Source organism: Ptychodera flava, chromosome 22 (assembly GCF_041260155.1).
Source record: "Ptychodera flava strain L36383 chromosome 22, AS_Pfla_20210202, whole genome shotgun sequence".
In the NCBI taxonomy this organism is placed as follows: domain Eukaryota; kingdom Metazoa; phylum Hemichordata; class Enteropneusta; family Ptychoderidae; genus Ptychodera; species Ptychodera flava.
Window position 1 is genome coordinate 17,692,091 of NC_091949.1, and position 22,807 is coordinate 17,714,897.

Consider the following 22,807-nt stretch of genomic DNA (forward strand, 5'->3'; position numbering starts at 1 on the left):
GGCAACCGGTACAAATAGTTTGGCTCTGGCCACAAGTCTTTGCAAAGGTTTGCCTATCACCCTATTTTATCAACTTTATGTTTCTATTCATAAAACTCGGCTTCAATTCTTCGACTGTGTCCGCTACCAATCATTATGTTGGCATTAGGCCCACTAGTTATTTTCCCATACTAAACAAACCCACGAAAAGCGCAAGTTAGATACATGAAAACGAATCTCACAAGAGCCTATGTTTTTTTGTCAATAATTATCACTTTATTTAACTCCGAAAAGTCGTATTTAGCAATATTCTTATTAGAATTTCAATCAAGCATAAAAACAGTCATCAGCGGATGAGTGAAAAAACGTGAAGTAATCATGGCTACCCGTCACGTGTACAAGGAGTAAGTTGCTAAGTCTGTATTTTCTGAATGTCTGCGCGCTTTACGTCAATCTCATGATAATTCTTGGCAGTTTGTGCATCAAACTGTTGGTTTACGATCCCCTGAATGCTGAAAATAATTGCAAAGATGCGACTCTTCGACTTAAAACACAGTAACGGCGATGTTTGCCATAGTATTTTGAAATGCGAATTTGAACGAGAACCTAGGGGGGACCGTAAATAATGGAAACCCGCGAATTGCAAACAAAACTCGTTGAAGTACACCTCAACCCCTCCCAAAAACGAAAGTTTTCAAAGTGTGAAAATCCGACGACAAAACCATGATTTGAACTTCCCAAACAAGAAGAATTACTGAAAATAGGTTCTTTAATGTTTATACTGCTGACTAAATTTTCGAACAGCAAACCTTTCAAAAGAAAATTCTGAATTGTGATTGAGTAACATGTATACACCAGTACACAGTTTCCATGGCGCATGCGTGTCACACTGTCAGTGTTCAGTGGTGCTTGATAATCGAAATAAAAATACAGCTACCTCTTCAAAAAATCACACTGAGTTTCGTTCGTCATTCGCGTGTTTAAATTATCAACGGTCTTTGATTCAAGATAGCATTCTAAGGTTTCTGTTGAGAGAGTTTCAGAAGTCATGTTTTTTTTCGAAAATGCTTGTAAATTAAAATTTATTACATGGTATATCTAGTTTGAAAAAGTTCAGCGTAGAGCTGCACACCGATGCTGCATCAGCAATGTTCGACGATTTTTGCTTGCTGAAGTGGCGTCCGCTGCGTAGTATATGTTGGCTTCCTTATGTCCAGTTGCAGTGAAAGAGTTCAACTCTTTGAAGATAATGTCCGTCAAATTCGTGTTTTCTTTCAAGCAGGATCTAACATTTAATCCTTACAGAAAGAAAGGAAACTGGCATCCGTGGGCACCGATGACGATGAATGTTGTTTTGCACGCATGCGTAAACTTTCTATACTGCTGTTTTGCATAGCCGAGCAAGGCAGTGTCAGTGCACCTGGGAACAGCCGCTGCCTCATCGGGCCATTCCATCCACTTTGCAGGGCAGGGGGCAATACAAGTGCCGGGTTCTGGAAGTTGTGTCCGTCGTGAGGAAAGGTCAGAGGCCACTGCGCCGGATGCTTGAGGAATGATGGGAAAGTGACGTATCTGTGATGCGATAGGGGAAAATGTGAAGGGTAAGGCAGCACGCTGAACTGTGACGTAGGAGACTGGAGATGAGGTTGAAAACAGGTGTCCGGCGACATCAAAGGTATGTCTGTAAACCGACAAGAAAGTGTGGAGACAATAAACAACAATTCTAATGAGACCTGTAATTAGAGCTAATAACTATCATGACGTCACAATGTATTGATATACATATGGGTGACTCTATTTTTTCTCAAGCATCACTCGAACAACACGATATGACACGCAAACACGTGTTAATTTGTTTAGCGATGGGATCCAAGGCGGTCACTTGTTCCAGCGGCTTCATGTACAGCACAATGGCAGAGACAACTTTTTCGAAAGTTATGCTGGCGTCTATGGTTTAAAAAGTCATAGTGTGTAGGAAAAGTGGTACTTTTGCTACAAGCGGTGGAAAGTACCCGCTCCCTCGGGACTAATAATGAAATCATGCGATTAAACTGACGAAACGTGTTACTCACGTTTTCGTCCAGATTTATCTAGAACGTTTCTGGTTAACTTCACGTCAGCGGCACCGTTAGTACCACACTTTAACCAAACTGACAAGATATTGCTACTTACGAGCTATCTCCGGACGATCATTTTCAATTTCGCTCCCACACCTTACATCGGCCCCAGATGTTTGTGATATCTCAGTTGCAGGGTTGTCTTTAACCTTGTCTTCATCTGTCAAATCTTCATCTTTCATTTCAGCCTCGGGCGACTTCGCTTCTCTTTCCTCCTTTTTCAAATCCTCGTGATTCACGATGTCAATGTCATTATTTTCAGTGTCTTTATCACTCCCGGCGTCTTGCTCAGTCGACTCAGTAACGTCCGTAACGTCACGTGACCCGTCGTCGTTGACGGATCCTGCCTCCACGCGTTGCCGGGAGCTGGATATTGGATCCTCGACGCTATCACCCCGGTTGAGTATGTTCGACATCCCGAAGCCCAGTGTAGTTCCTGTCGTTTCTCCGTTGACTTCTTTCTCTTTTCGTTCCCCGCCTTCTTCTTTAATTCTTGATCTCTGCTGTTTACGGAACTTGGCTCGCCGATTTTTGAACCAAACCTGAAAATGGAATGGCACGCACCGAAATTGTCAAACAACAAAGCGACCGGTGTTGCAAGGGCGACACTCAGGACTGAACAGGGCATGCTGGGAAGACCAGAAACTTTGCTGGAGACAAAACGTTTCCTTGAACTTGGCATTTCAATAATTGCACATATCCATGCCTTGGAAAGACGGAAGTTGAGCAGATTCTATTCTGTGTTATTCTTTCAAAACTAAGATTTCGTGAGATGATACACGCCTCTTCAGAGTTAAAAAAAGATAAAAACTAACATGACTGGGAAAAGGTAATGATGCAGAAGCATTTACAAGCCAAGAAAAATCTTCCGATGAAGAAAACAAATTATGATGTATCTTATTATTATATTGCAGATGCTCGAAATGAACTCATCAAATTGGAAGAAATAAAAAAAAGATATCTAGGATGAGACTATTTTGAGATGTCTACATTGTTATAGGCAATCTCTTTTTTTAACAAAAACTCGGACAACTTTCTCTCTCACTTCGAGATTAAACACGCCATGAAGAAGTTTTTAATCTCTCTAATGACTCAACTGAGTCACAAGTGAATTATTTTTGAATAATCATCACTAACCTGGACCCTCGCTTCTGGTAGATTTGTACACATGGCAAGCCGTTCTCTCATTACAACATCCGGGTAATGCGTTTTTGCAAATGTCTTCTCCAAAGCTGCTAGTTGCTGATTGGTGAATGCAGTGCGACTGCGCCGCTGCTTCCGATGGTGCCCGCCATAACGAGCTTCGAGTATTATATCTGTGAACCAATAATCATAAATATTTTAATAAATGTCACTATAGAGTGAAGCGGGAATGATAGTAAACAAACGTTAAACAAGGGAAATGGAATATCGTTTGTAGAATTGAAATAACAACGCCTTGTTTATCTCACTGAATTCATCATAACATAGTTTTAATGGTATGTTTTTCTCCCGTAACTCACAACTAAATGTTTTAATCTTATTTACGGCCCTTCCCTTTCCCGTTCTTTCATGTCTTGCGTGCTTGACTCGCTATTTCTGTTTAAACTTTAAACCATTTTTGTCACAACGAGCAGATCAACGCCCTGCACTATATCTGTCGGTTTTCACTTTTATCGATCTGTCTGTTCCGTGCTCAACAGACCGTTAGTTTTCCTGCAGTCCATCGTTACTTGTCTGTCCTAGCTATACTGTGACAAGTTGTCGTCACGTTTCTGTCTTTCCACTGCTCAACCTTTCAAAGAGAAAGCATAAATTCTATTTCCGGTCCAACCTTTTCATTACTCCGTACTTATCGAGAAACGCGGCGCATAAATTTTGCAGACACAAAAAAATGTGTGATTCGATACCAACTAATATGTGCGTGAATTAAAAATCAATTTTGCGTCTCTCATGGAGCATGACCCCTGCTGAAGTACAAGCATGGCACTTTTTAAGTTTTTAATATTAATCGCAAAAAAGCGGGAAAGTTGATTAATTTATGACTGTATAATCTACGTATGGAATTCATAATTTAATAAATCCAATAAGAGTAGATATGCTCGCTGGTTCTAGTTTCTAATTTTGAGTAAATCGTATAATTTCCTTTATGTGCCTGGATTATATGCGGATACACGAGGAGAATGCATTCGGCTTTACGCAGCCGTATTGTGAGATTGTTCGGGGCCAGGTCTTTGCCTCCGCCGCTCTCAAATAAAGAGCACTCCATGCAGTTTCGAATCGTGTTCGATTGATTGGTTTGTCTTCAAAAAGGAACAAAAATTATATTTGCACATTTGTTCTTTATCCTATCGCGTGGTTTTACGCAACTTTCAAAAGAAAGAACGAGATACTGAACTGATTACAGCGAATATGTTTCAAGTTGCGATGAATGAACTTCATCAAGCTCAAATAATCACCATATACAGATACGCGGTTTAATTTTGCAGGATTTTTTCTGCAGGCTATCTAAGACATCGTATTGGCCCGGGGACTGGAAAGTTACTTAATGCATTGTATAATCTGATTGAGTGCTAAAAAATAACTTTTGAGGAATTCTGTAATATTTTGAGTAATTCTGTGATGTTTCGCAAGAAACCCAATTTATACTCATCGGAATGAACACCCACCTCTCATTGGGTGATTCGCACACACGTTAAGATAAACCATCTCTGATTGGACGTTAGTAATCTTCTCACCTGCTAAACGTTCGGCCAGAGTCAAAGCAGGGCCGGCGGGACGGTAGTCAGGTTGTGGACTGTGCGTCTGCTGTGGGACGCCGTACACTGCGCCCATAGTACCCAGGGAGTGTACGTCGTAACCATTGAAACCGCCATATTGCTGCATCGTTCCTGAAAAACGAAACATGTCAGAGATTATAGAGATATCTACAAGTGCGGTGTCCATGGTAACGAGCCTCAAAGTGTTGGTACAGAGTGCTATTTAATAATTTATGGATGTTGGCAATATGCTCGCTCAGAAAAAGTGCACGCAGACACATGTTCCTGACAACATCTACACCATATAAATAGCATCGCATTGTTTTCGAAATTCAAATGTATCTGTTTCATAATGCCATTTATCAATATTTTTAAACTTATGAACATTTAAGGAAATAAAATAATTAAATAGACAAAAGACAAACAGAAATATAGTCACCAACAACAGATAAATAATAAGCCTACCAACCAACCAACTAAACATATACGAACTAGGAGTCGAAAATGATTAACTTGAAAACTAAGAACTATTCAAATTAATGGATGCATGGACAAATGAATAAATAAATAAATAAATAAATAAATAAATAAATAAATAAATAAATAAATAAATAAATAAATTCGGTTCCTTGTCGACCTCTGAGTACGTATGATTTTGGCATGAAATGGCATATCCAGTCGACAAGATACAAGTCAGATAGTTTTTTTATCCGAGAGTTAGCTCCAGAGTATTTATCGAATAGAATAAATCATGGTGTATTTTATATTTGTTCGTTCCACTATGCAGACTGTTATACAAAACTAGTATGAACGGTTATGTCACTTTTACAACTTGCTTAAGGGGCTCTATATCGCCACTTTAAGTATAACGGGAATGGGGAGACACACAATGAATTGAGGGCGTGGCTTGCTGGCCGTCCAGCTTTCACAACTGGATTAGTGAACAACACTCCATGCATGCAGTGTTCTCTCCCTGGCGTTTTTTGTATTATTCCTTGAATGGATTACTGAGAGGCCCTATTTTAATCGACTTAACATCCTCCTGTTAGTTTAGTAGAAATCGGATTAGCGACATGACAGGTGTAGCTAGAACTATGAAAATTGGGCATCAAAAGCGCTGTGTAAATTGCTTCTCTCAGATAAACGCCAAAACTAAATTTTATAGAACATGACTTTCATTTGCAGGGAGTAAAATCAAGAAAAAAGTTCATTTTTTAAATAACATGTAACAGTTCTTTGTGACAACAAAATATATTAGTACATCCAAATTCATGGGCTGATTAGTCATTGATTTGTTTGTTTGTTATTTATCATTTACCTCGTCGTGATTTTGTTTGCTAATTTGGGGAAGAGAATCGTAGCCACATATAACATGATACTGCAAAGAGCTAGCTCAGATGCTCTGATTTGCCTCTTGACGGCGAAAACATATTAAGTTTCCTGGCCAATTCCTAAATCCACAGACAGAGCCCCATCATTTGATGTAGTTTTGAGAATTTCGTATCGTGTTTGAAAGTGTATGTCTCATTATGCAGTGCTACAGTCACATGACCATAACTAGATAAGCGTTTGCAAGTTCCCAATAAAACATTAATCCCACTATGACGTCATGTTTGTACGCAAAACTTACCAGTATAAGGTCATCGTACCCGTAAGGTAGAGCGAACACCCGAAATATGAGTTTTGCGCATTTACTCATGTTGTTCTCTAGGAAACTCAAAGCTGTTCTCTTTCATAATCGAAAATGAAAAGTCAAGTGTGAGTTTTTGAATCAGGAATACAAATTCGCTGAAACTTGACCAAGTATATTTTTTGAAATGTATAGAGAGCAAATATAAGTATAGAGGGCAAACATAAGGCTGGGAACGCTAGTGGACGATGATTGGCGATAATTTATTTTCAAATTGGATTGACAATATTTTACATAGGCCATTCTAGTAACCAATGTTTCTCGTTTTGAGGAAAAACACCTTCATGATATTATTATCTAAAGTTGTCCCATATCCCTGCAGTTGCAAGTTTGGCGATATTATAATATTTTGAAAAAAAAAGACGAAAGCTTGAAAATATTGGATTTTATATCTGACTTGGATGTTCGAAGTCAAGTTACTTAATATAAATATGCTACCAAACTTCATTCTCGTCGAAATACGTTGCATTATCTGACATTCCCGCCCTTTGGGACACAAATGTTGAATCTCTATGTGTTGATAAATTTCTGCAAATCGTTTCTGATGCCGACATTTTGCAGTGACAGGGGAGACACACAGACACTTTCGCATACGCATAAACAAAACGGGACACTTTGCAAACTTGTTGAAACGGGGACAAAACATATTGACTCGATTCCTTCGACAGCGGATAATCACAGCCTCATCGGCAGCTCGATTTTCTCGACAATCAAAGAAAAGGCACTCGCAAAATTGACAAAAACGTCTCTTTTTTGTTTGCAACTCATACAGTTTGAGGGTGTATTCGATTTGCTTTGATAGAGCGGGCAATAGTGAGAGAGATGGAAAAACCGCATCAAAAGAGGGAAGAATACTATAATCGATGAAAATATACCGAGGCTATATCAGACACATAAATTATAATTGGCGCTGTGCAGATTTATATTTAATATCTTTCTTGAAATCCTTTGTCCGTTTAGTAATGTTTTTCCATTGGATATGCGGACGAATGTAAAAGGTCTAGAACGGAAAGAGGTATGGTTTGACTTTCATTTAAGTAACACATGGAGATCGATAGAGTTCCCAGAGCCATAGGAGTCATGCGCGATGGTGATAATAGAGTAAAAGAGAGAGAGAGAGAGAGAGAGAGAGAGAGAGAGAGAGAGAGAGAGAGAGAGAGAGAGAGAGAGAGAGAGAGAGAGAGAGAGAGAGAGAGAGAGAGAGAGAGAGAGAGAGAGAGAGAGAGAGAGAGAGAGAGAGAGAGAGAGAGAGAGAGAGAGAGAGAGAGGGGGGAGAGGGGAGGGGAAGACAGAGACAGTGAGACACAGAGAGAGACATTCATAGAGACAGACAGATAGAAAAACATACAGATTGTAACAGGTAGATATATACAGAGATTAAGGACAGACAGACAGAGACAGAGGCGGGAGAAGAGGGGGGAAATACAAGGACACAAAGAGAGCCATTGGCACAGACAAAGGCTTAAAACATGCAGAGAGACAGATAGGGGAAAATGGTAAAGGGGGAAAGAGGGCAGAACAAACACAGCAGAAGTGACAGTGTGATAAACAGATATAGAGAAAGAGACAGAGAGATAGACAGTCAGACAGATAGGCGCGAGGCGTACTGACAGACAGAGGCAGAGACTGACAGACACAGGTAGAGAAAGAGTCAAAAGCAATATCATGGAAAGTTGTTTCCATTATCCTGATATGTCAGTTTTCGTACATGCTTTATTAATGTATGCGGCAACTGAACACCTTCATGTGAATCAGAGGACATTACAGAATTCTAACCTTTTGTTTTCCTTCAAAAATCCCGAGTTTTGTTCCGGAAGTTGGGTTTAAGTACATCGGATTTAAGTAAGCCTGAATTTCACTGTATACATTGCGGTGATTTTGCTTGTATTAAAACTAAGTCCTTTTCGTTTACTCTGACGTTTTTCTCTTTTTAGTGACAAATTGCACCAAAAAGACCCCCCGGAAGAATCGATTACCACAAACACATCCAAAAAATGTTTTAATTCTTCCTGCACACGAAGTCTCTTCCAGACTACAGATCAAGGGTGCACGAGGTTACTCGCCGCTGACTGGGCAATAGCATGACGAGCCAATGATTCGACAATATTTGAAAATATCAATTTTATCGCTATGATTCTGTAAATTCGTACATTTTAAAAGTTCAGTTTGTTCACAGTAACAGAAGGTCTATTGGACAGTATCATTCGTTTGAGATTATTTTCAACCGAATCGACGATCTGGGTAGGTCAAGGAGTGACGGAGCTCCACGGATATTTCTCTTGCAATTAAATAGCATAATTTTGTAACATTGTCATGAAGATCTTGGTTCTCAATATTTCCTGAGGTTCACCCATAACATTTCGCCATTTTCAACGAGAAATACACCACTGTACACCTAACAGCTACACACCCTGACACCAGCGTGTAACCTAACAGCCTTGTACCGATGTAGCGTAAGTACACAGAATATCTTTATCGTAAAGAAAAAAAATCATCGGTATGATGTAATGGCATTTTATTGAGAGTTTTTAAAGAAACAGAAGAGATATAACTTCATCCACCAATGAATATCAAATTGATTATCTTTTGACGTTATTATGTCGCGTTATCAATACTATTATAATGACTTACTCTTTCTACACAGCATAACTATGATTGAAATGGACATTCCCGATAAGCTGTTAACGCCCTCGATCACTAGCCTGATTATCCGTGCAAGGCTATCAGAAAGCGTCGTTAAACTGAAAAGGACAATAATTGCAACTTGTGATAACATTTACATTACTTTTTGAAAGGCATGGTCCATTTTCTCACCGCAATTGTTCTTCATTGTTGCAATTAAGTATTATGCAAATCGTAAACATATATGCTACATTATTGTTTTAACATTAATATCAGTCCGGACTGAAATCTGAGTGTTAACACTTGACATACGTACCACACAGATAAGGTTTATATGAAGCGGTTGGACATCGGGCTTTTCTACAAGTACATGATTTTGGGAGTAGGCCAAGAAATCGTCGTTTACGAACTTGGCAAAAAACATGGGAAAACGCGCCAAAAGTTACAGTTAATGGACCTTTGGCACTGCCTTGGCTTCAGCATAGGATAAACTCATCCAAATAAATGAACCCTGGCTAAGTCAGAACCATTCAATATCCCTACCACGAACAGTGACCACCTCGATTGCCGGTACATTCTGCACAATGGTAGCGTCTATGTGACTCGTCTACCGTCCCACGTCTGACAACATATTCAAATCCCTACCTGAAGAGTCTACCAGCATCAGTTGTTTTGTTCCGCACTGACTATAACTGAACCATTCATGTAGCCGAGAACTATCGAAAATTCAACGCAGGTAAAGAACCTTGAACGCAAATATCAACAAAACACCTTGTCCTGCTGTCACTATTGCAGTAGTTCGTGGAGTAGATGTACATAAACACAACCTTTTTTGTTATCGTACACGGAAACTAGTCCACGTATTCTGAGACGACACCGATGAATGCCGTTTTTACCCAATCAGTGAAATCAACTGAAAGACTGGGCCCAGGGGCCAAAACTGGATTGTGTAACCCGTTAGCAGTATAGTAGGTAAATTGATCCTAATATCGATTATATTAATTACATATTCATAATGATTTCATAAATATGTACTATTCCTGAGCACGGTTACCTAATTAAGAGACTGTGTTTTAAATTATGCATAGTATGGACGTGTTACATTAAATGGGATCAGCAGGTGTTTTGTGTCTATGTGATGCCTTAAATGGGATTAGACTGTCTTGCTTTTGGTCAGAATAGGTATTAGGGAAGTTTCTTTTGTTTTGGGAGGGTGTTCTGAGGTTCTTTTTTGTTTTAGTATGATAGCAACGATGGTTGTAATCGATGAAGTTGAGTTTATGCAACGAATGACTCTATTGAAAGTTGTACTGACACTGTGGGAAACATTATCGCATTGATTCTGAAGAAGAAAATCGCATTGAATCTGAATAAGACAAATACCATGTATCAGAAGAATTGATAGCAGAGTTTTGGAAGATCGCTTTTCAAGTTTTAAACCCCCAACAAAAGACACGAGATTTACGCCCTGTTATAGATCAATATACATGTGAGATTTGTCTGTGAAACTGTGCTTTGCAGAACTGAACTTCAAAGATCGTTTTGAACTTAGACGCTTCACAATATCTCCTTACAAAAATGCTGACGAACAGTACTTGCAACTTGCAATGTCGTCCGCCCAAACCGCACAACCTGAAGGTCCTGCAATCGGGACCGATATCGACGATATAGAAAAACAACAGTGTTGAAGACGAGCTTTTATGATTGAAGTGTCAGAAAGAGTTGAGGCCGGAAAAATACAACACAAATCGTACGACCAATTTACCGGTGTCTGGCGAGAAAGCTGCCGTACCTACACCTGTAGCGACCGACCGAACCTATTCCAAGTAACCCCAACGCCGGTAGTTCCAACGCCGGTAATGCCATGGTGTACCCGTCCTACCTGCCGTCAGAGCGGCTGCCGATATTCCAAATACTCAAGGTACTGGTGAATGAAGTGAATGAACCATCTACTACAAATGTGTCCAGCCCTGCAAATATGCAAGGGGCGATGATAGAAGTGGGGAACAGAGAGACCTGGTCTTGGGCAGTTCATTCCGCGACGCCTCGTTTGAATCAATTTGCAGCACTATGCAAGCTGTTTCCAAAGGGCTTTGTGCGGGTTGTACCGTGGACCACCCAAGCCAATGCAGGCATGAGTGTCTCATGTGTAGTTCTTAAGAACGGATATCAAGATACCTCTTCAATCATAAACATCTCGTTTCCAACATAGTTGCATTATGAAGAAAACAAGAGTTTCATGGACTAGAAATAAGAACGTTCTTACCAAGATGTTTTATATATTTTGTCAAAGCGACCCTAGCATAACGATACAATGTGAACCGGTTTGTCCATATAGGTATCATCGTTACGGTAAAAATATACACCGGTCGTGGAGGTATTTTTGTTTTAAAAGCAAAATGATAATTGTAATTTTTCGCTGATGTACGTATGCACGAATACCAGACATACAAAGTCTATGCATTGGTCGTGCATTGCACAGATATACATGTATACCAAATAGTTCATACCCTAGGTTCGTTGACAGCGCCGCCGCCAAGACCCGGGCCGTGCTGCGGTAGTAATACCCCCTCTATTCTTAATTGTTTTCTAAGTTATGTACTGTTCGTTACTGGAAATCACATTTAGAAAACTTTAATATTCCGTGGGAAGTAAGCGGCAATGACGGACTCTAATGGAGGAAACTTCTGGAATCCCGCTCCACAAAAAACGCCTGCGCTTTGGCCGTTTTCGTCAAGTTGATTAGACCGCTGTGAAAGATGGAGCACAGTAACAGGCTTAACGGCCAGTGGCGTATGTGAATATCTGTTTTCTATCTTCATTTCAAAGAACAACGAAAAAACTGTTAGCGGGGTGGATATTTGCTGAGCTAAGTAGCTGTGTGTTCGTCTGAAAAGTTGACATAACTGCAGAAAATGTGTTAATGGAGAATTAAAGCTAGAGGATTAACTCACCAGAGGTTTACACTGTGGATTGATTCGTTGGCTACCGGTATGTAATCAATGTGTGTGTGCAGATTTTAGTGCACACACTACAAAAAAACCTGTTCACATAAACGCTCCTGTTTGCACATGTTTTACCGTGGGTGTGTGATTATTTATAGGTCCAAATCGCTGAAAATCGAGTTTGAAATCCGTTCTGGGGAAATCTTGACAAAAATATGATCGACGAGGCCGCAATTGTACCGTATTCAGAGCTTGAAGTAAGGGGAGGTACTATATTGTGCAGGGGTCTCTATGCTTTTGTTCGAGTGAGCGCATTTCAGTAGGGACCGGATCGACCGGTGTTTTTGTGTGTGTGCGACCAATGATACGACCACACAGCTGTCAACGACTTCATCACACACGCAACGAAATATTAAACACCTGTGAGAGACCGTACATTAAATTCGGATTAGAGGGAAACAAACACGGAAGGTGTTGATTACACATTGCCTTAGCCGTTACAATTGTATCAGAAACCAGGCGAAATGAGCAGAATGTAATTGACTGCAAATTGATCTACAAACAAGATAAAGCGCGGTAGTTTACACCGTGTTCAGGGCCACAATGCATCAACGATAGCCTCCTAACACAGCCCCTCAAATATTATTCATGAGTAGTTCATAAAAAATTTACCCAACGGAGTGTACATTTTGCGCAAACTTACATATTAATTCAAATTGAAATTTACTGTTTTGTGTTGTACAGCTAGGTTAAGCTGATGTTCTTCGAATTTTTTAGAACTTTTTTATCGCTCTCCAGACTCGAATGAGACTGCTATCGTTGCCTCGGCGTAACTTAGGGTGCGGTAAAATCAGCTCATCGTAAATGTGAAAAGTTTGTAAATATCATTGTGTACAGCTTAGAGGCGATCCTTCAAGAACTACATTCGCTGTTGAGAGAACGAAATGACCAGAGCTGCAGACTTCGTCTTTATATCGAACGTCGACTTCAACAGGTGATGATTTCCGTTTTGTTTTTTAATCAAGGCAGGTGTGCATAAACATTAAAAAAACATAACAAGAAGGTTTCACTTCCCTACCTGTGATCGTAGACAAATGTTGAAAAGCTTAGAATCAGAACTTGAACTTGTTGTTCGTTGGCGTGGAGCTTGCCTTCGAGCAGAGGTACACCTTCAGAAGCTACGGTTTGAAATGATCTCTTCTCGGTAGACAAGAGGGGCTCATCGCGTTTGATCAACTCCGCGAATCGTTCAATGGTGCCTTTGTTTGTACGGCGAGTTGACAGGGCTCCCTAAGTTTCCGGATAATCTACGCATCTGGCTGATTTTTTCTGTCCGACAACTCTGCGGAGCAGATTTAATTAATCTTCAACGGCAGACAAACACTACAATAAAATTTTAAAAAAATAAATATAAAGACTTTTGAACACGGTATCTGAGAATTTCAGTTGTGGTTTCTACTATACGAGAAACGATGGACAGTTTGAAACGCGCGATAAGCGGATATTTCGTGATGGTAATGTCAATATGTGCGAAACGTGCATTGGCAATCTGGTACATTCTAAAAAGTTCGACCTAATGTAAACTGCTTGGGGTGAAGACACTCATTGTATAAAAAGAAGGATGTTTAGAATTAAACTTAAGGTTCTGAACTGTCAATCATGCTGGGAAAGATTAGTCGTTACCGTCGAATTTCGAATCATCTTGTGATGTTGGAACCACGAGTTTGTCGTGATTTTGACTCCAACGGGTGGTGTTTGAACAAGTGCGAACGTATTTCTTTGTCGCAACACAATCTTTGCATTTCGCTATAATAAAACCTGAACAATAACAAAGGGAGTATGATGATGGTTTAACAGGTTCACTTCTGCTCGAAATCACAACTGTTGTGACAGCTTTTAAATAAGGTAACGGTGATTTTTTTGATGGGACGTGTTCATTGGCTGGTGAAGGTATATTGTGTTTGTCTGTCTGTGTATATCTGTGTGTCTCTGTGTGTGTTTGTTCATTTGCGCATATCTTTCTGTATATCAGAAATTTTCAGAAGTCCTTTTACCAGACAGGTAAGTTTACGTTGTTTTTAAGTTAAATATTTAATTTGTCATTCATGAGATATCATATGTTGATCCACGATCACATCGTAGTTGATCTTATTGCGAACTGTGTCGATTTTGTATATATATATATATATATATATATATATATATATATATATATCATCTTATCGACACAAATCACAAATTATTTCGAGTACAAAGGAATGATATCTGTTACAGTTTTATGAGCCCTGCAATTATCAGACAAATAGCACTATATTTCCCTTAGTTCTATAAGTCTAAGGATTGCAGGATGCATGAAACTTAAGTTACATAGATTATTACTTTGTACTTGAAGTAATTTGTGTTATTATTTATACACTCTGGTTTTGGCATTTAGGATTAATTTGATAATGCCTGACTCTCAATATCAGATTTGAAGCCTATGGTTGCTCTCTGTGTCATGTTTTCTCTGAAAATTAAATGATACGTAGCTACTTTTTAGTGTTTCAAAAGACGCTCATAAACTCAACAGAGAATCAACTTTTCGTCTCCTGTAACGGTAGATTAAGAGGTCGACAAAAGACATCGATTCGACGATGCCTTGTCTGAAGAATTCTGTCTAGCTTCTTTGGCCAATTACCAAGCTATTAGACCTAGCTTTGATTAACCTTGTTCTGAGTGCTCTCAAAACAATCCAGCATTTGTCAACCGTTGAGAGTGGGACGTAGAGGACGTTTGTAGAAAACCTGTGAATAGAATAGGCCTCGTTTTATTTTGGTCAATTAAGTAAAAGCCCACTAAACCGGCACAATACCTGTAAATCCGAGCTTTTCTTCCCATGATCTTTTGGGGGCATTGAAAACATTTCTTTTCTGGTGGACGGGGACCCAACCTCTGTACCAAGGTTCTGTGTTTTCGTAAGTAAACTGCCTTCGGGTATTTTTCATTCAGACGGCAAACTTCACTTCATGCAGACAGTCTATGAAACTGATTAGGTGGATCTCATGATGTTATCTTAATTCGTGTTTCATTGTTGGTGGCTATGGAAAGCTGAAATATCACAGATTAGGCGTGTATTCTATGTACCCATTCACCACTTTTCGTTTTCTTGCAGTGAGCCGTGAAATGGACACTCCAGTGACTGATTATAACACAACAACGGCGAACAAAGTGCCCAGGTCGCTGTGAAATGTACAACGACGTTGTAAAGTGATGATAGACGTGAAGGAGTGAAAGACGAACTCGCCGAGGTAGTACCTGGCGCGTCGGACGCGCCTCGATCAGATGAAAAGGAGATTGTCTTCGAAGTCAAGACAATCGGTAGCTGATGTTTCCGAATTTTGCCATTTTCCGAGAAACCGAATGCGACTAAGGTACAAGATTAAAACTGCACCGGCAGTAACTTTTGACGTAACGTTTTGTCCAGTCTGTAATGTAGAGTTTCTTGTCCTACTCCAAAATTGTGTCGAAAAGCCTTGAGTCCCTGCTTGTATGGGTGTCGAGTTGAGTTCTGTATGTGTGTACAGTGAACTTTAGATCGGGACAAGAATTCAACAGTGTCTGCGATGACGTTGCATATTATGCAACTAAGACTTGTATTTTTACGTACCTTAGAGAATCTTTAAGGGAAAAAACCCAAAATATAAAACAAATTTTATCTACTTTCTATAAAATCCCTTTTGCCATAAACAAATATGCAGTAACAAAGATGATATCACCGTGCGTGATATCTGCGGTAGAGCTCAATCATTGTTGTGAAGTGATGATAATAATGATATATCGATGATGATGATGATGATGATGATGATGATGATGATCGTTGTCACCGTGGTGCTGGTTTTGGCAATTTGGGTGACAGAGTCGGGCCTCACTCAGAAATTGTATACTCCACGATATTCCATTATTGCTATAGTTTCTGTGTTCCACATCAAAGGCGTTGAGTTCCACTAAAACGGTTCAGAAACAGCTAACTAAACCACTCAACTTCACTCAACAATAAAAATTCACGCGTTGCGCAGTTGATCCGTGACTGAGCGACACCTGCGATTTTGCACATAATTTTGAAGTTTATGTTTTAAGTTTAATTCAGTTCTGACTCACATTTCACTCCCTTGGCACCTGCTATTTGGTAAAAGCAACCCGTCAAACAAACAGAAAAGTGCCCTCTCAACGATTCTCTAAAAGTGGCGGTAATCCTGCCTCCAGCTTCTCGGTGTTGAGATAACATTGAAGCAGCTATTCTCTTTATGAGGGCGCACTCAAGCTGACACAAGTGAAAATTGGTCACGGAATTAAGTTCGCTGTGAACGTGTTTAAAACATTCTATAGGCGATTAGACAGTGTAAGAACGCTGTAACGCATTTTCTTTAGATAGTCTGGTCTTCCAAGGGAAAGTAATAGCGGGCTTATTCTGTCTGTCGTTTTGTACTCGTATTTGGGTTTCACCCACCCTCAGGGCAGAACACAAACGGGTCTGAGCCGATGTTTTCTTAATTTGCCCGAAGGCGGGGCTTTGAGAGCAAACTTTCTGTAAAAAGGTGTGTCCACTCTATCAAACATATCACCGTCTCGGAAGGCAATGCTGCATATGGCTGCGGGGAGGTATTTGGTAGTTGAAAAATCTCTCGAGTCAAATATTTTGCAACTGGACCCTATTCAGCTAAAGAATAAACGTGTTCTTCGGACGGGTGGCCCGATTCATTGAGGTTCACTAGCGCTCCCTTGACGAAGACTGCACTTCGAACAATATACGAATTAGGAATTTTCAAGATGTCTCATAATTATGAATTGCGGACTCTAATAAGCTGATCTCCGAAACGCTCGATCGGTCATAATTTCTGTGCGATTTTAAGATATTCTAATTGCCGATGGAAAGCTGGAATATTTGTTTTGGAGGGAAGTACCGCAGAAGAAGCGATGAACGACAGTGGTGGTTGTGAAAGCGAACACACACAAAAGATGGCGCACTCATTCTGCTGACATGAAACATGGCTCGACCGGGCGCGTCTTTCTTATTTCAAAAGGCCTTTTCGAACCAATTGACGGTTTTGTTGGGAGAAAAATTGAAACCTTTCGGAGAAATAATATTTAGACAGAATTAAAGAAGCGTTTGTAAAATAAAACAAAAAAGTACCATTAGTTCGGAAGCAGAGGTAATACCCTCTCAAGAACAAATGCTATGAGTACCATAGTGCTTTGTAACTTCTTACTTTTTTGAATGGCTCGACAAACCCCCACCGAACAGGTCTATTCTCTAAAGAATTTAGAGAATTATAGACCGTTTGAAGAAAAAAAAATACCTCCAACAATTCTGTCAATCAGCGCATTTGAAAAGATTAGCGCGGAGCTGAATGTTTTTCCGGTTTTTGATCATGCTGTTTTCAAAAAAACATCACTGACCATGAAACCTTTTAGGAAGTTCAAAGAAAGGGCGGGAGCCTCCTTTTGAGTTGTCGTCTGGACAATAATCGTTCTCTTCTCGTTTGTTCTTCTGTGAAAATGGGCCGGATAAGTTTAATTACTGTTTTGTTACCGGGAGGGGAAACTGCTCGTGAAGAACGCTCGGCTGAACACCAATTTGAAGTTCTTTAGTGTGTCCATCTCCAATTTGTAATATTTTTGAAAGACATTAACAGGAAAGTATGTTTTTCTCTATCCATACCACGGCTGGCGACTGTTCAAGTAGCAGTCAAACTCTTACGTGAAGCACAGTGGTGCAGTAACTGCGAGTGAAATGATCAAATTTTGGCTGCTTTCCTCATCTCAATTTAAATTAGAACGTCGACGAGAAACAATTTTTAGATATCAAGTGTTATTGTAACTCCCTTTTCATCTGGATATGTAGTTGTAAATGAGACTATCCTATTTATAATTTTTACTATAATACTCTTATAAAAGACAGCGCAAAAGAGCAGCCATGCAGCTGCGCACACAAATCGTCCACACTATACTGAACGGGGCTTATTCTTAAACAACTTCGTAAAACCCGCTTTAAAAAAATGGCGACCCGCACAGATGTCTGACTTGAATCAGCCCCACCGACGTGCTGTACGCTTATCCGCGACCACAATTCATTTCTTCCAGGCACAAGAAAATCACGCTGTAAAAATCATAATATGTTTTCAATCTGATGTCAATCCGGCTTTTGTGTCAATTTGCCTTTTCCGTAAATTGCATGAATATCGCGGCGCTAATCCGGCCTAAGCCACGGCACTCGTTGATTTTGCCTACAGTGTATGCAACAAAAGCTGACAGCCCTTACCTCCATGGCGCTTTTGTGTCGCCTGTCACAATTACACGGCATATTTCCCCACGTTTTAATGAAGTTGCAAGACAGCGGGATAACACGGACAGCTAGAACGGGCCGGGGATTTTCGTCAACGCCCATCATTCTCTTACTTCCTAACAATCATTTTCATTCTTAAAGTCACCGTAAAACCGCCGCCTTTGTTAAAAGGAAAAACTGCAACTTTTCGGAAGCTTGGACCACCCGGTTTATCGAGCGTTAAGACTGAACAATTATATTATATTCTAATAGTTAACAGGAGCAGATTCCTGTCGAGAAAAGTTAAAACAGTATTACAATATTGTAGTTGTGTCAGGTTTTGCTTTGCATTTGGTAATATTTAATACATTTTACTCATATTTGTATTGGTTACAAATAACTCATACTTTTCAGCTTATCCGACATGCCTTGCTGTTTCCCCGGGCTCTGCAGAGTATAGGTCAACCCATTCTGCACGAAGCCGCTTTCAGGCAGTCAGTATACGGATTTCGCAGATAAAAGATCGGAATCGGTATTAGGGAAATCGTCGAACACTGATAACGGGACAATGTAGTTGGGAGACAATCGGATTTGCAAAATATAAAGTGGGATTTTGGAGTTTCAATTAAATGTGGATTTGTGACAGCAATCGGTATTATGACACGCGTCTTGTAAGCTTATGGCGACTGAATAAACTGACAGGCAGCCCCCTTCTTATATAAGTTGCATGGCTTTTCAACGACTGAGCGAGGGAGCCTGTTTCGTCCAAGCTAGCCCGGCATATTCGGAGGAATGGGTGAAAGGTGTTGATCCGATCGCAACGGAAAATACATCGACTTCTACCACCAAAAGAGAGACGAAAACCAGCTCTACCCCACTGATTAATTTGTTGATTCAAATTTCGACAAAATTAATGGTCCTTTTGACATTCAAGATATGTATACCATTTTAAATAGTAACAGAGAAAGTGTTGCAATGAAGGAGACTCCATCGTTCACTGTACACTTCCGATTACTTTGAAATGATTCCTTTCTTGCCTTGGTTTGAAACATTACTCGTTAATTATTTCCTCCATGTGCGACCAAATAATTTGCAGGGTTCTAGTGAACTATTGAAATTTGGGCAGTACATGACATCAATCTTCGATACAACAAGATAACAAAATAATGAAAAAACAAACAAAAATTCTATTCGACATATACCTAAGCTTAAGAGCGCACGCATGTAGCGATACATTTAGGCGCGTTTTAACAAGCTGGCAATAACTGTTGTGAAAACGAGAGTACAAATTTTAGTGTGAAAATCAAAAATGCCAAAGTCAGTCCAACATATATGTATGGCGCCGGCAGATTCACAATAACAGTTTGTTAATGTTTCCAAAGAAGAATGATGAAAGATTGACAATGTCGTGCCATTATATCGTGTGATTAATGTAATGAGAGAGATCATACCTGCTTCAAGCGACGTCGGGAATTGTGCTGTTCAAAGCTACCACCTGTTGCTGGTGCAATTCGAGTCCCCTATTCGACTTGTCCGAGTGGAGTTCAGAAACGGCGAGAGAAAGATTATTACAGTGACTGTATGGGATTGTCGACTGCAAACTAACTGATAAACGCTATCGACGACACGACATGTTATTTTAAGAGTTTAAGCAGATTACCAGGAACTTCCTACATTCAAATTCTAATTCACTATCAGAGCAGCTGTTCCATGAATCGCTACCACTGCAATGCGATTTGGAGAGTTTGTGTTTTTTCGACGGCTTGCGATGCCACATCTCGTTCTGAAACCAAACGATTGGCAATTTTGTCAGAAATATCCATATTGTCGCTGTATTAATTTGGCGCCAAAATTGTCGTCTGCCGAGAGTGAGTTTGGCTGTTCTGATTAGTGGTTGCACCCATCGTATTTAACTGTTCAAAAATGATTTGCTTGCAACACAGTCCCTATAACCCTAAAACGTCTCGCATCTCTTGGATACCTAGATATAGGAAAACGCCTGTCAGAGTCACTATGATGAAAAAAAATAAAAAATTATACTAGATAGTCAACCTACTGGGTGGTAATGGTCGGCTCTTCTGCTTTCCCGCCCAAACTTTTATGCACTGTATTAGGGAGTACCGAAACATAAAACACGGTACATTTCGTGAGATACCGAGACAAATCATGAGAAGATTACGAGGGATTAAAGCTTTAAGGAGGTCACTTTTCTGGACAATTATCTGCAGACCAAGAAGATATCATTTTGAAGTTTTTGTTCCCGGACTAGAAGGATGGGTATTAAGATAGCTTATCGAATAGCATTGAGTGATGATTCAAGTAAAGCTGACGCGACAACTTTCTGCAAGGAGTCAACAGACGGTCGATCTGTAATGACAACCGCAAAATACGTGGACGATTTCCGTTTAGCCTCGATGACAGGAACAAATTTCCGTTCAAGGCCCAAAAAGAAAAGGCATGTTTGCTCGCATATGTCATGTATAGTGTTGTGTCAAGCTACAATGAAAACGAATTATTGTGAAACATTTGAAGAGGTCAATAAGTGTAAATAATAATGCAGAAATTCCATGACAACAAGACGATATCTGCAAACTGCTGTAGCGTACAGTGAGTTTACCAAATGCGTACCCCTTATCAATAACAATGTATATAAATTGGATTTCTTCTCTCGGATAATTGCTAATTTCCTCCGCCACCACTCTGAATATTCTCCCGTTAAATGTTTTCGAAGCCTAAAAAACGAAATCTGTACCGTCAAATGAAATTGTCAGCTTCTGTCCGGCCCGGTGATAAGTGTTATCCTATTCGCAGATATCAGATACAGTCGTCATGTGACCGGGAATAATAGAATCCCACACCCCAACGGGTTGGGATGGAATGTCTCGAATTCTGTCTCACACGAGCCGAAGGCGAGTGTGGAGACAGAATTCCCCAACGAGTGTGAGACATTCCATCCCAACCCATTGGGGTGTGGGATTATTTTTCTCACGTCCCTCCAATATCTTAAGAAAATTGCATTTTATTGTGGTAGGTTTATATAAGTACTATCAAGAACCAGCACCCGATTGCACTTGTTTCATTTGTATCATTCCGCAAAGAAAAATGAAGTTCCGTTCATTGATGAGCATATCAAACACGTTAACATGTATATTACCGATATGGCAATTTTGTTTTGTTGGTCAGCCACAAAATTCTCCAGGTCATCTGAGGAAAATGTTGCGAAACAGCTCTGGTGGCCATCTGTTGATGACATTGCGTGAAAGCTGTCGTCTGCTACAGCCTCGTGTGCAAATGGCTCGCTCATCGAAGTTATTCGCTAAATGTATCGCTGTCAAGGCAGTTCTTCTCCAGAAAATATGTCGACGAGCGTATAGCCGATAGGTTTGTAATGGCCTGAATTCTCCCGTTACAACATAAAAGCGGTCATCCTCCGTGTATTTGTTGCCGACGCCGCGCTGACCGTACTCAAATCTAGAACAACCTGTTCACTCTGCGGTTCAGTCGTCTGTCCCCTATAGTGCCAGTTGTACATTACGCGATGTTCTATTCGTCAAATAATTCGTACAGAGAACTGGGCGCTGAGCAGAATTGACCAATCAACATACGTTTCACATACGAGGTGTTCGGTCGCGCAACAATACAGAGTGTGAGAACAAATTGTTCTCACACTGTGTTCTCACACTCCCAGCGCACTGGGGACGTGAGAACAGATCTTCCCACAACTATCATCTTGTAATTGGATAAGCCGCCGTGTCAATAAGATCAGAGCTCAAATCAGCCAGATAGATGTTATCGGGCTATCTCCTGCTGGACAGTCAACCTCTGACGAACAAACAGTATCATCAGGGTCCACCGTTACATAAAACCCGTAGGAGTACCGGTCTGTTGCATACAATTGGATATTTGCTAAAGATTCTCCGCCTTCAGCAAGTTGCAATAGACTCCAATGTAAACCGTTATGCTCTCGACTGACATGTGATCTCACAGCAAATCCACTCGGGGGTGCCTTAAAATTATTACACTTCCAATGGCCTAATGATACACGCACGACATATATGTGACAATATTTAACTCATGATGAAATAATAAACTTAATGTTGTGTGTTCACAAGAATGTCTAGGTATCGTCATGATTTCTTCCCTTACATGAACGGTGAAAGATAAAGTTAAGGCCATACAATGGTTTCTAGGAATTTCGCTTTTGAGTCTGGTGATTTTGCGGTCACTCTGCGAATTCCAAGTACAAAATTTTAGTACTGCCATAAAAAATTAGAAGTTTTGTACTTGCTTGACTGATTATATAAGTGATCATGAGAGCAGCAGAGGGCAGTGTTCACTTGAAAAATCGCAAAATCCTGAACCTTTGAAGATTTGGGCAAGAGAGACCGCCATTTTTTTCTGATGAAAATTACAGT

The 22,807-nt window shown here is 40.1% G+C and overlaps 1 protein-coding gene across 4 annotated transcripts; it reads right to left on the minus strand.

Moving 5' to 3' along the window:
* Positions 1-226: 226 nt before the first annotated feature.
* On the minus strand, positions 227-21,278 carry LOC139122844 (diencephalon/mesencephalon homeobox protein 1-A-like). 4 transcript variants are annotated; one of them, XM_070688652.1, is made up of 6 exons: positions 19,844-20,197; positions 13,170-13,474; positions 4,745-4,966; positions 3,234-3,412; positions 2,152-2,638; positions 227-1,660 (listed from the first exon to the last, which is right to left on the minus strand). In XM_070688652.1, exons 3-6 carry the CDS (start codon positions 4,959-4,961, stop codon positions 1,272-1,274), a joined length of 1,272 nt encoding a protein of 423 aa, XP_070544753.1. In that variant the 5' UTR covers positions 4,962-4,966; positions 13,170-13,474; positions 19,844-20,197; the 3' UTR covers positions 227-1,271. The 4 variants fall into 4 exon arrangements, with proteins under 4 accessions (XP_070544753.1, XP_070544755.1, XP_070544756.1 ...); XM_070688655.1 differs by having other exon boundaries at positions 228-1,660; positions 4,814-4,966; positions 19,844-20,186; XM_070688654.1 differs by lacking the exons at positions 13,170-13,474; positions 19,844-20,197 and adding an exon at positions 21,145-21,278.
* Between the last annotated feature and the right edge of the window lie 1,529 nt (positions 21,279-22,807).

Coding starts and splice junctions, on each gene's coding strand:
- LOC139122844 (XM_070688654.1), bottom strand. CDS start 4,961: ATGCAGCAATATGGCGGTTTCAATGGTTACGACGTACACTCCCTGGGT. Junction 3,413..4,744: donor TGCGAATCACCCAATGAGAG/GTGGGTGTTCAT, acceptor ATTGGTTCACAG/ATATAATACTCGAAGCTCGT. Junction 2,639..3,233: donor TACCAGAAGCGAGGGTCCAG/GTTAGTGATGAT, acceptor TTCCATTTTCAG/GTTTGGTTCAAAAATCGGCG.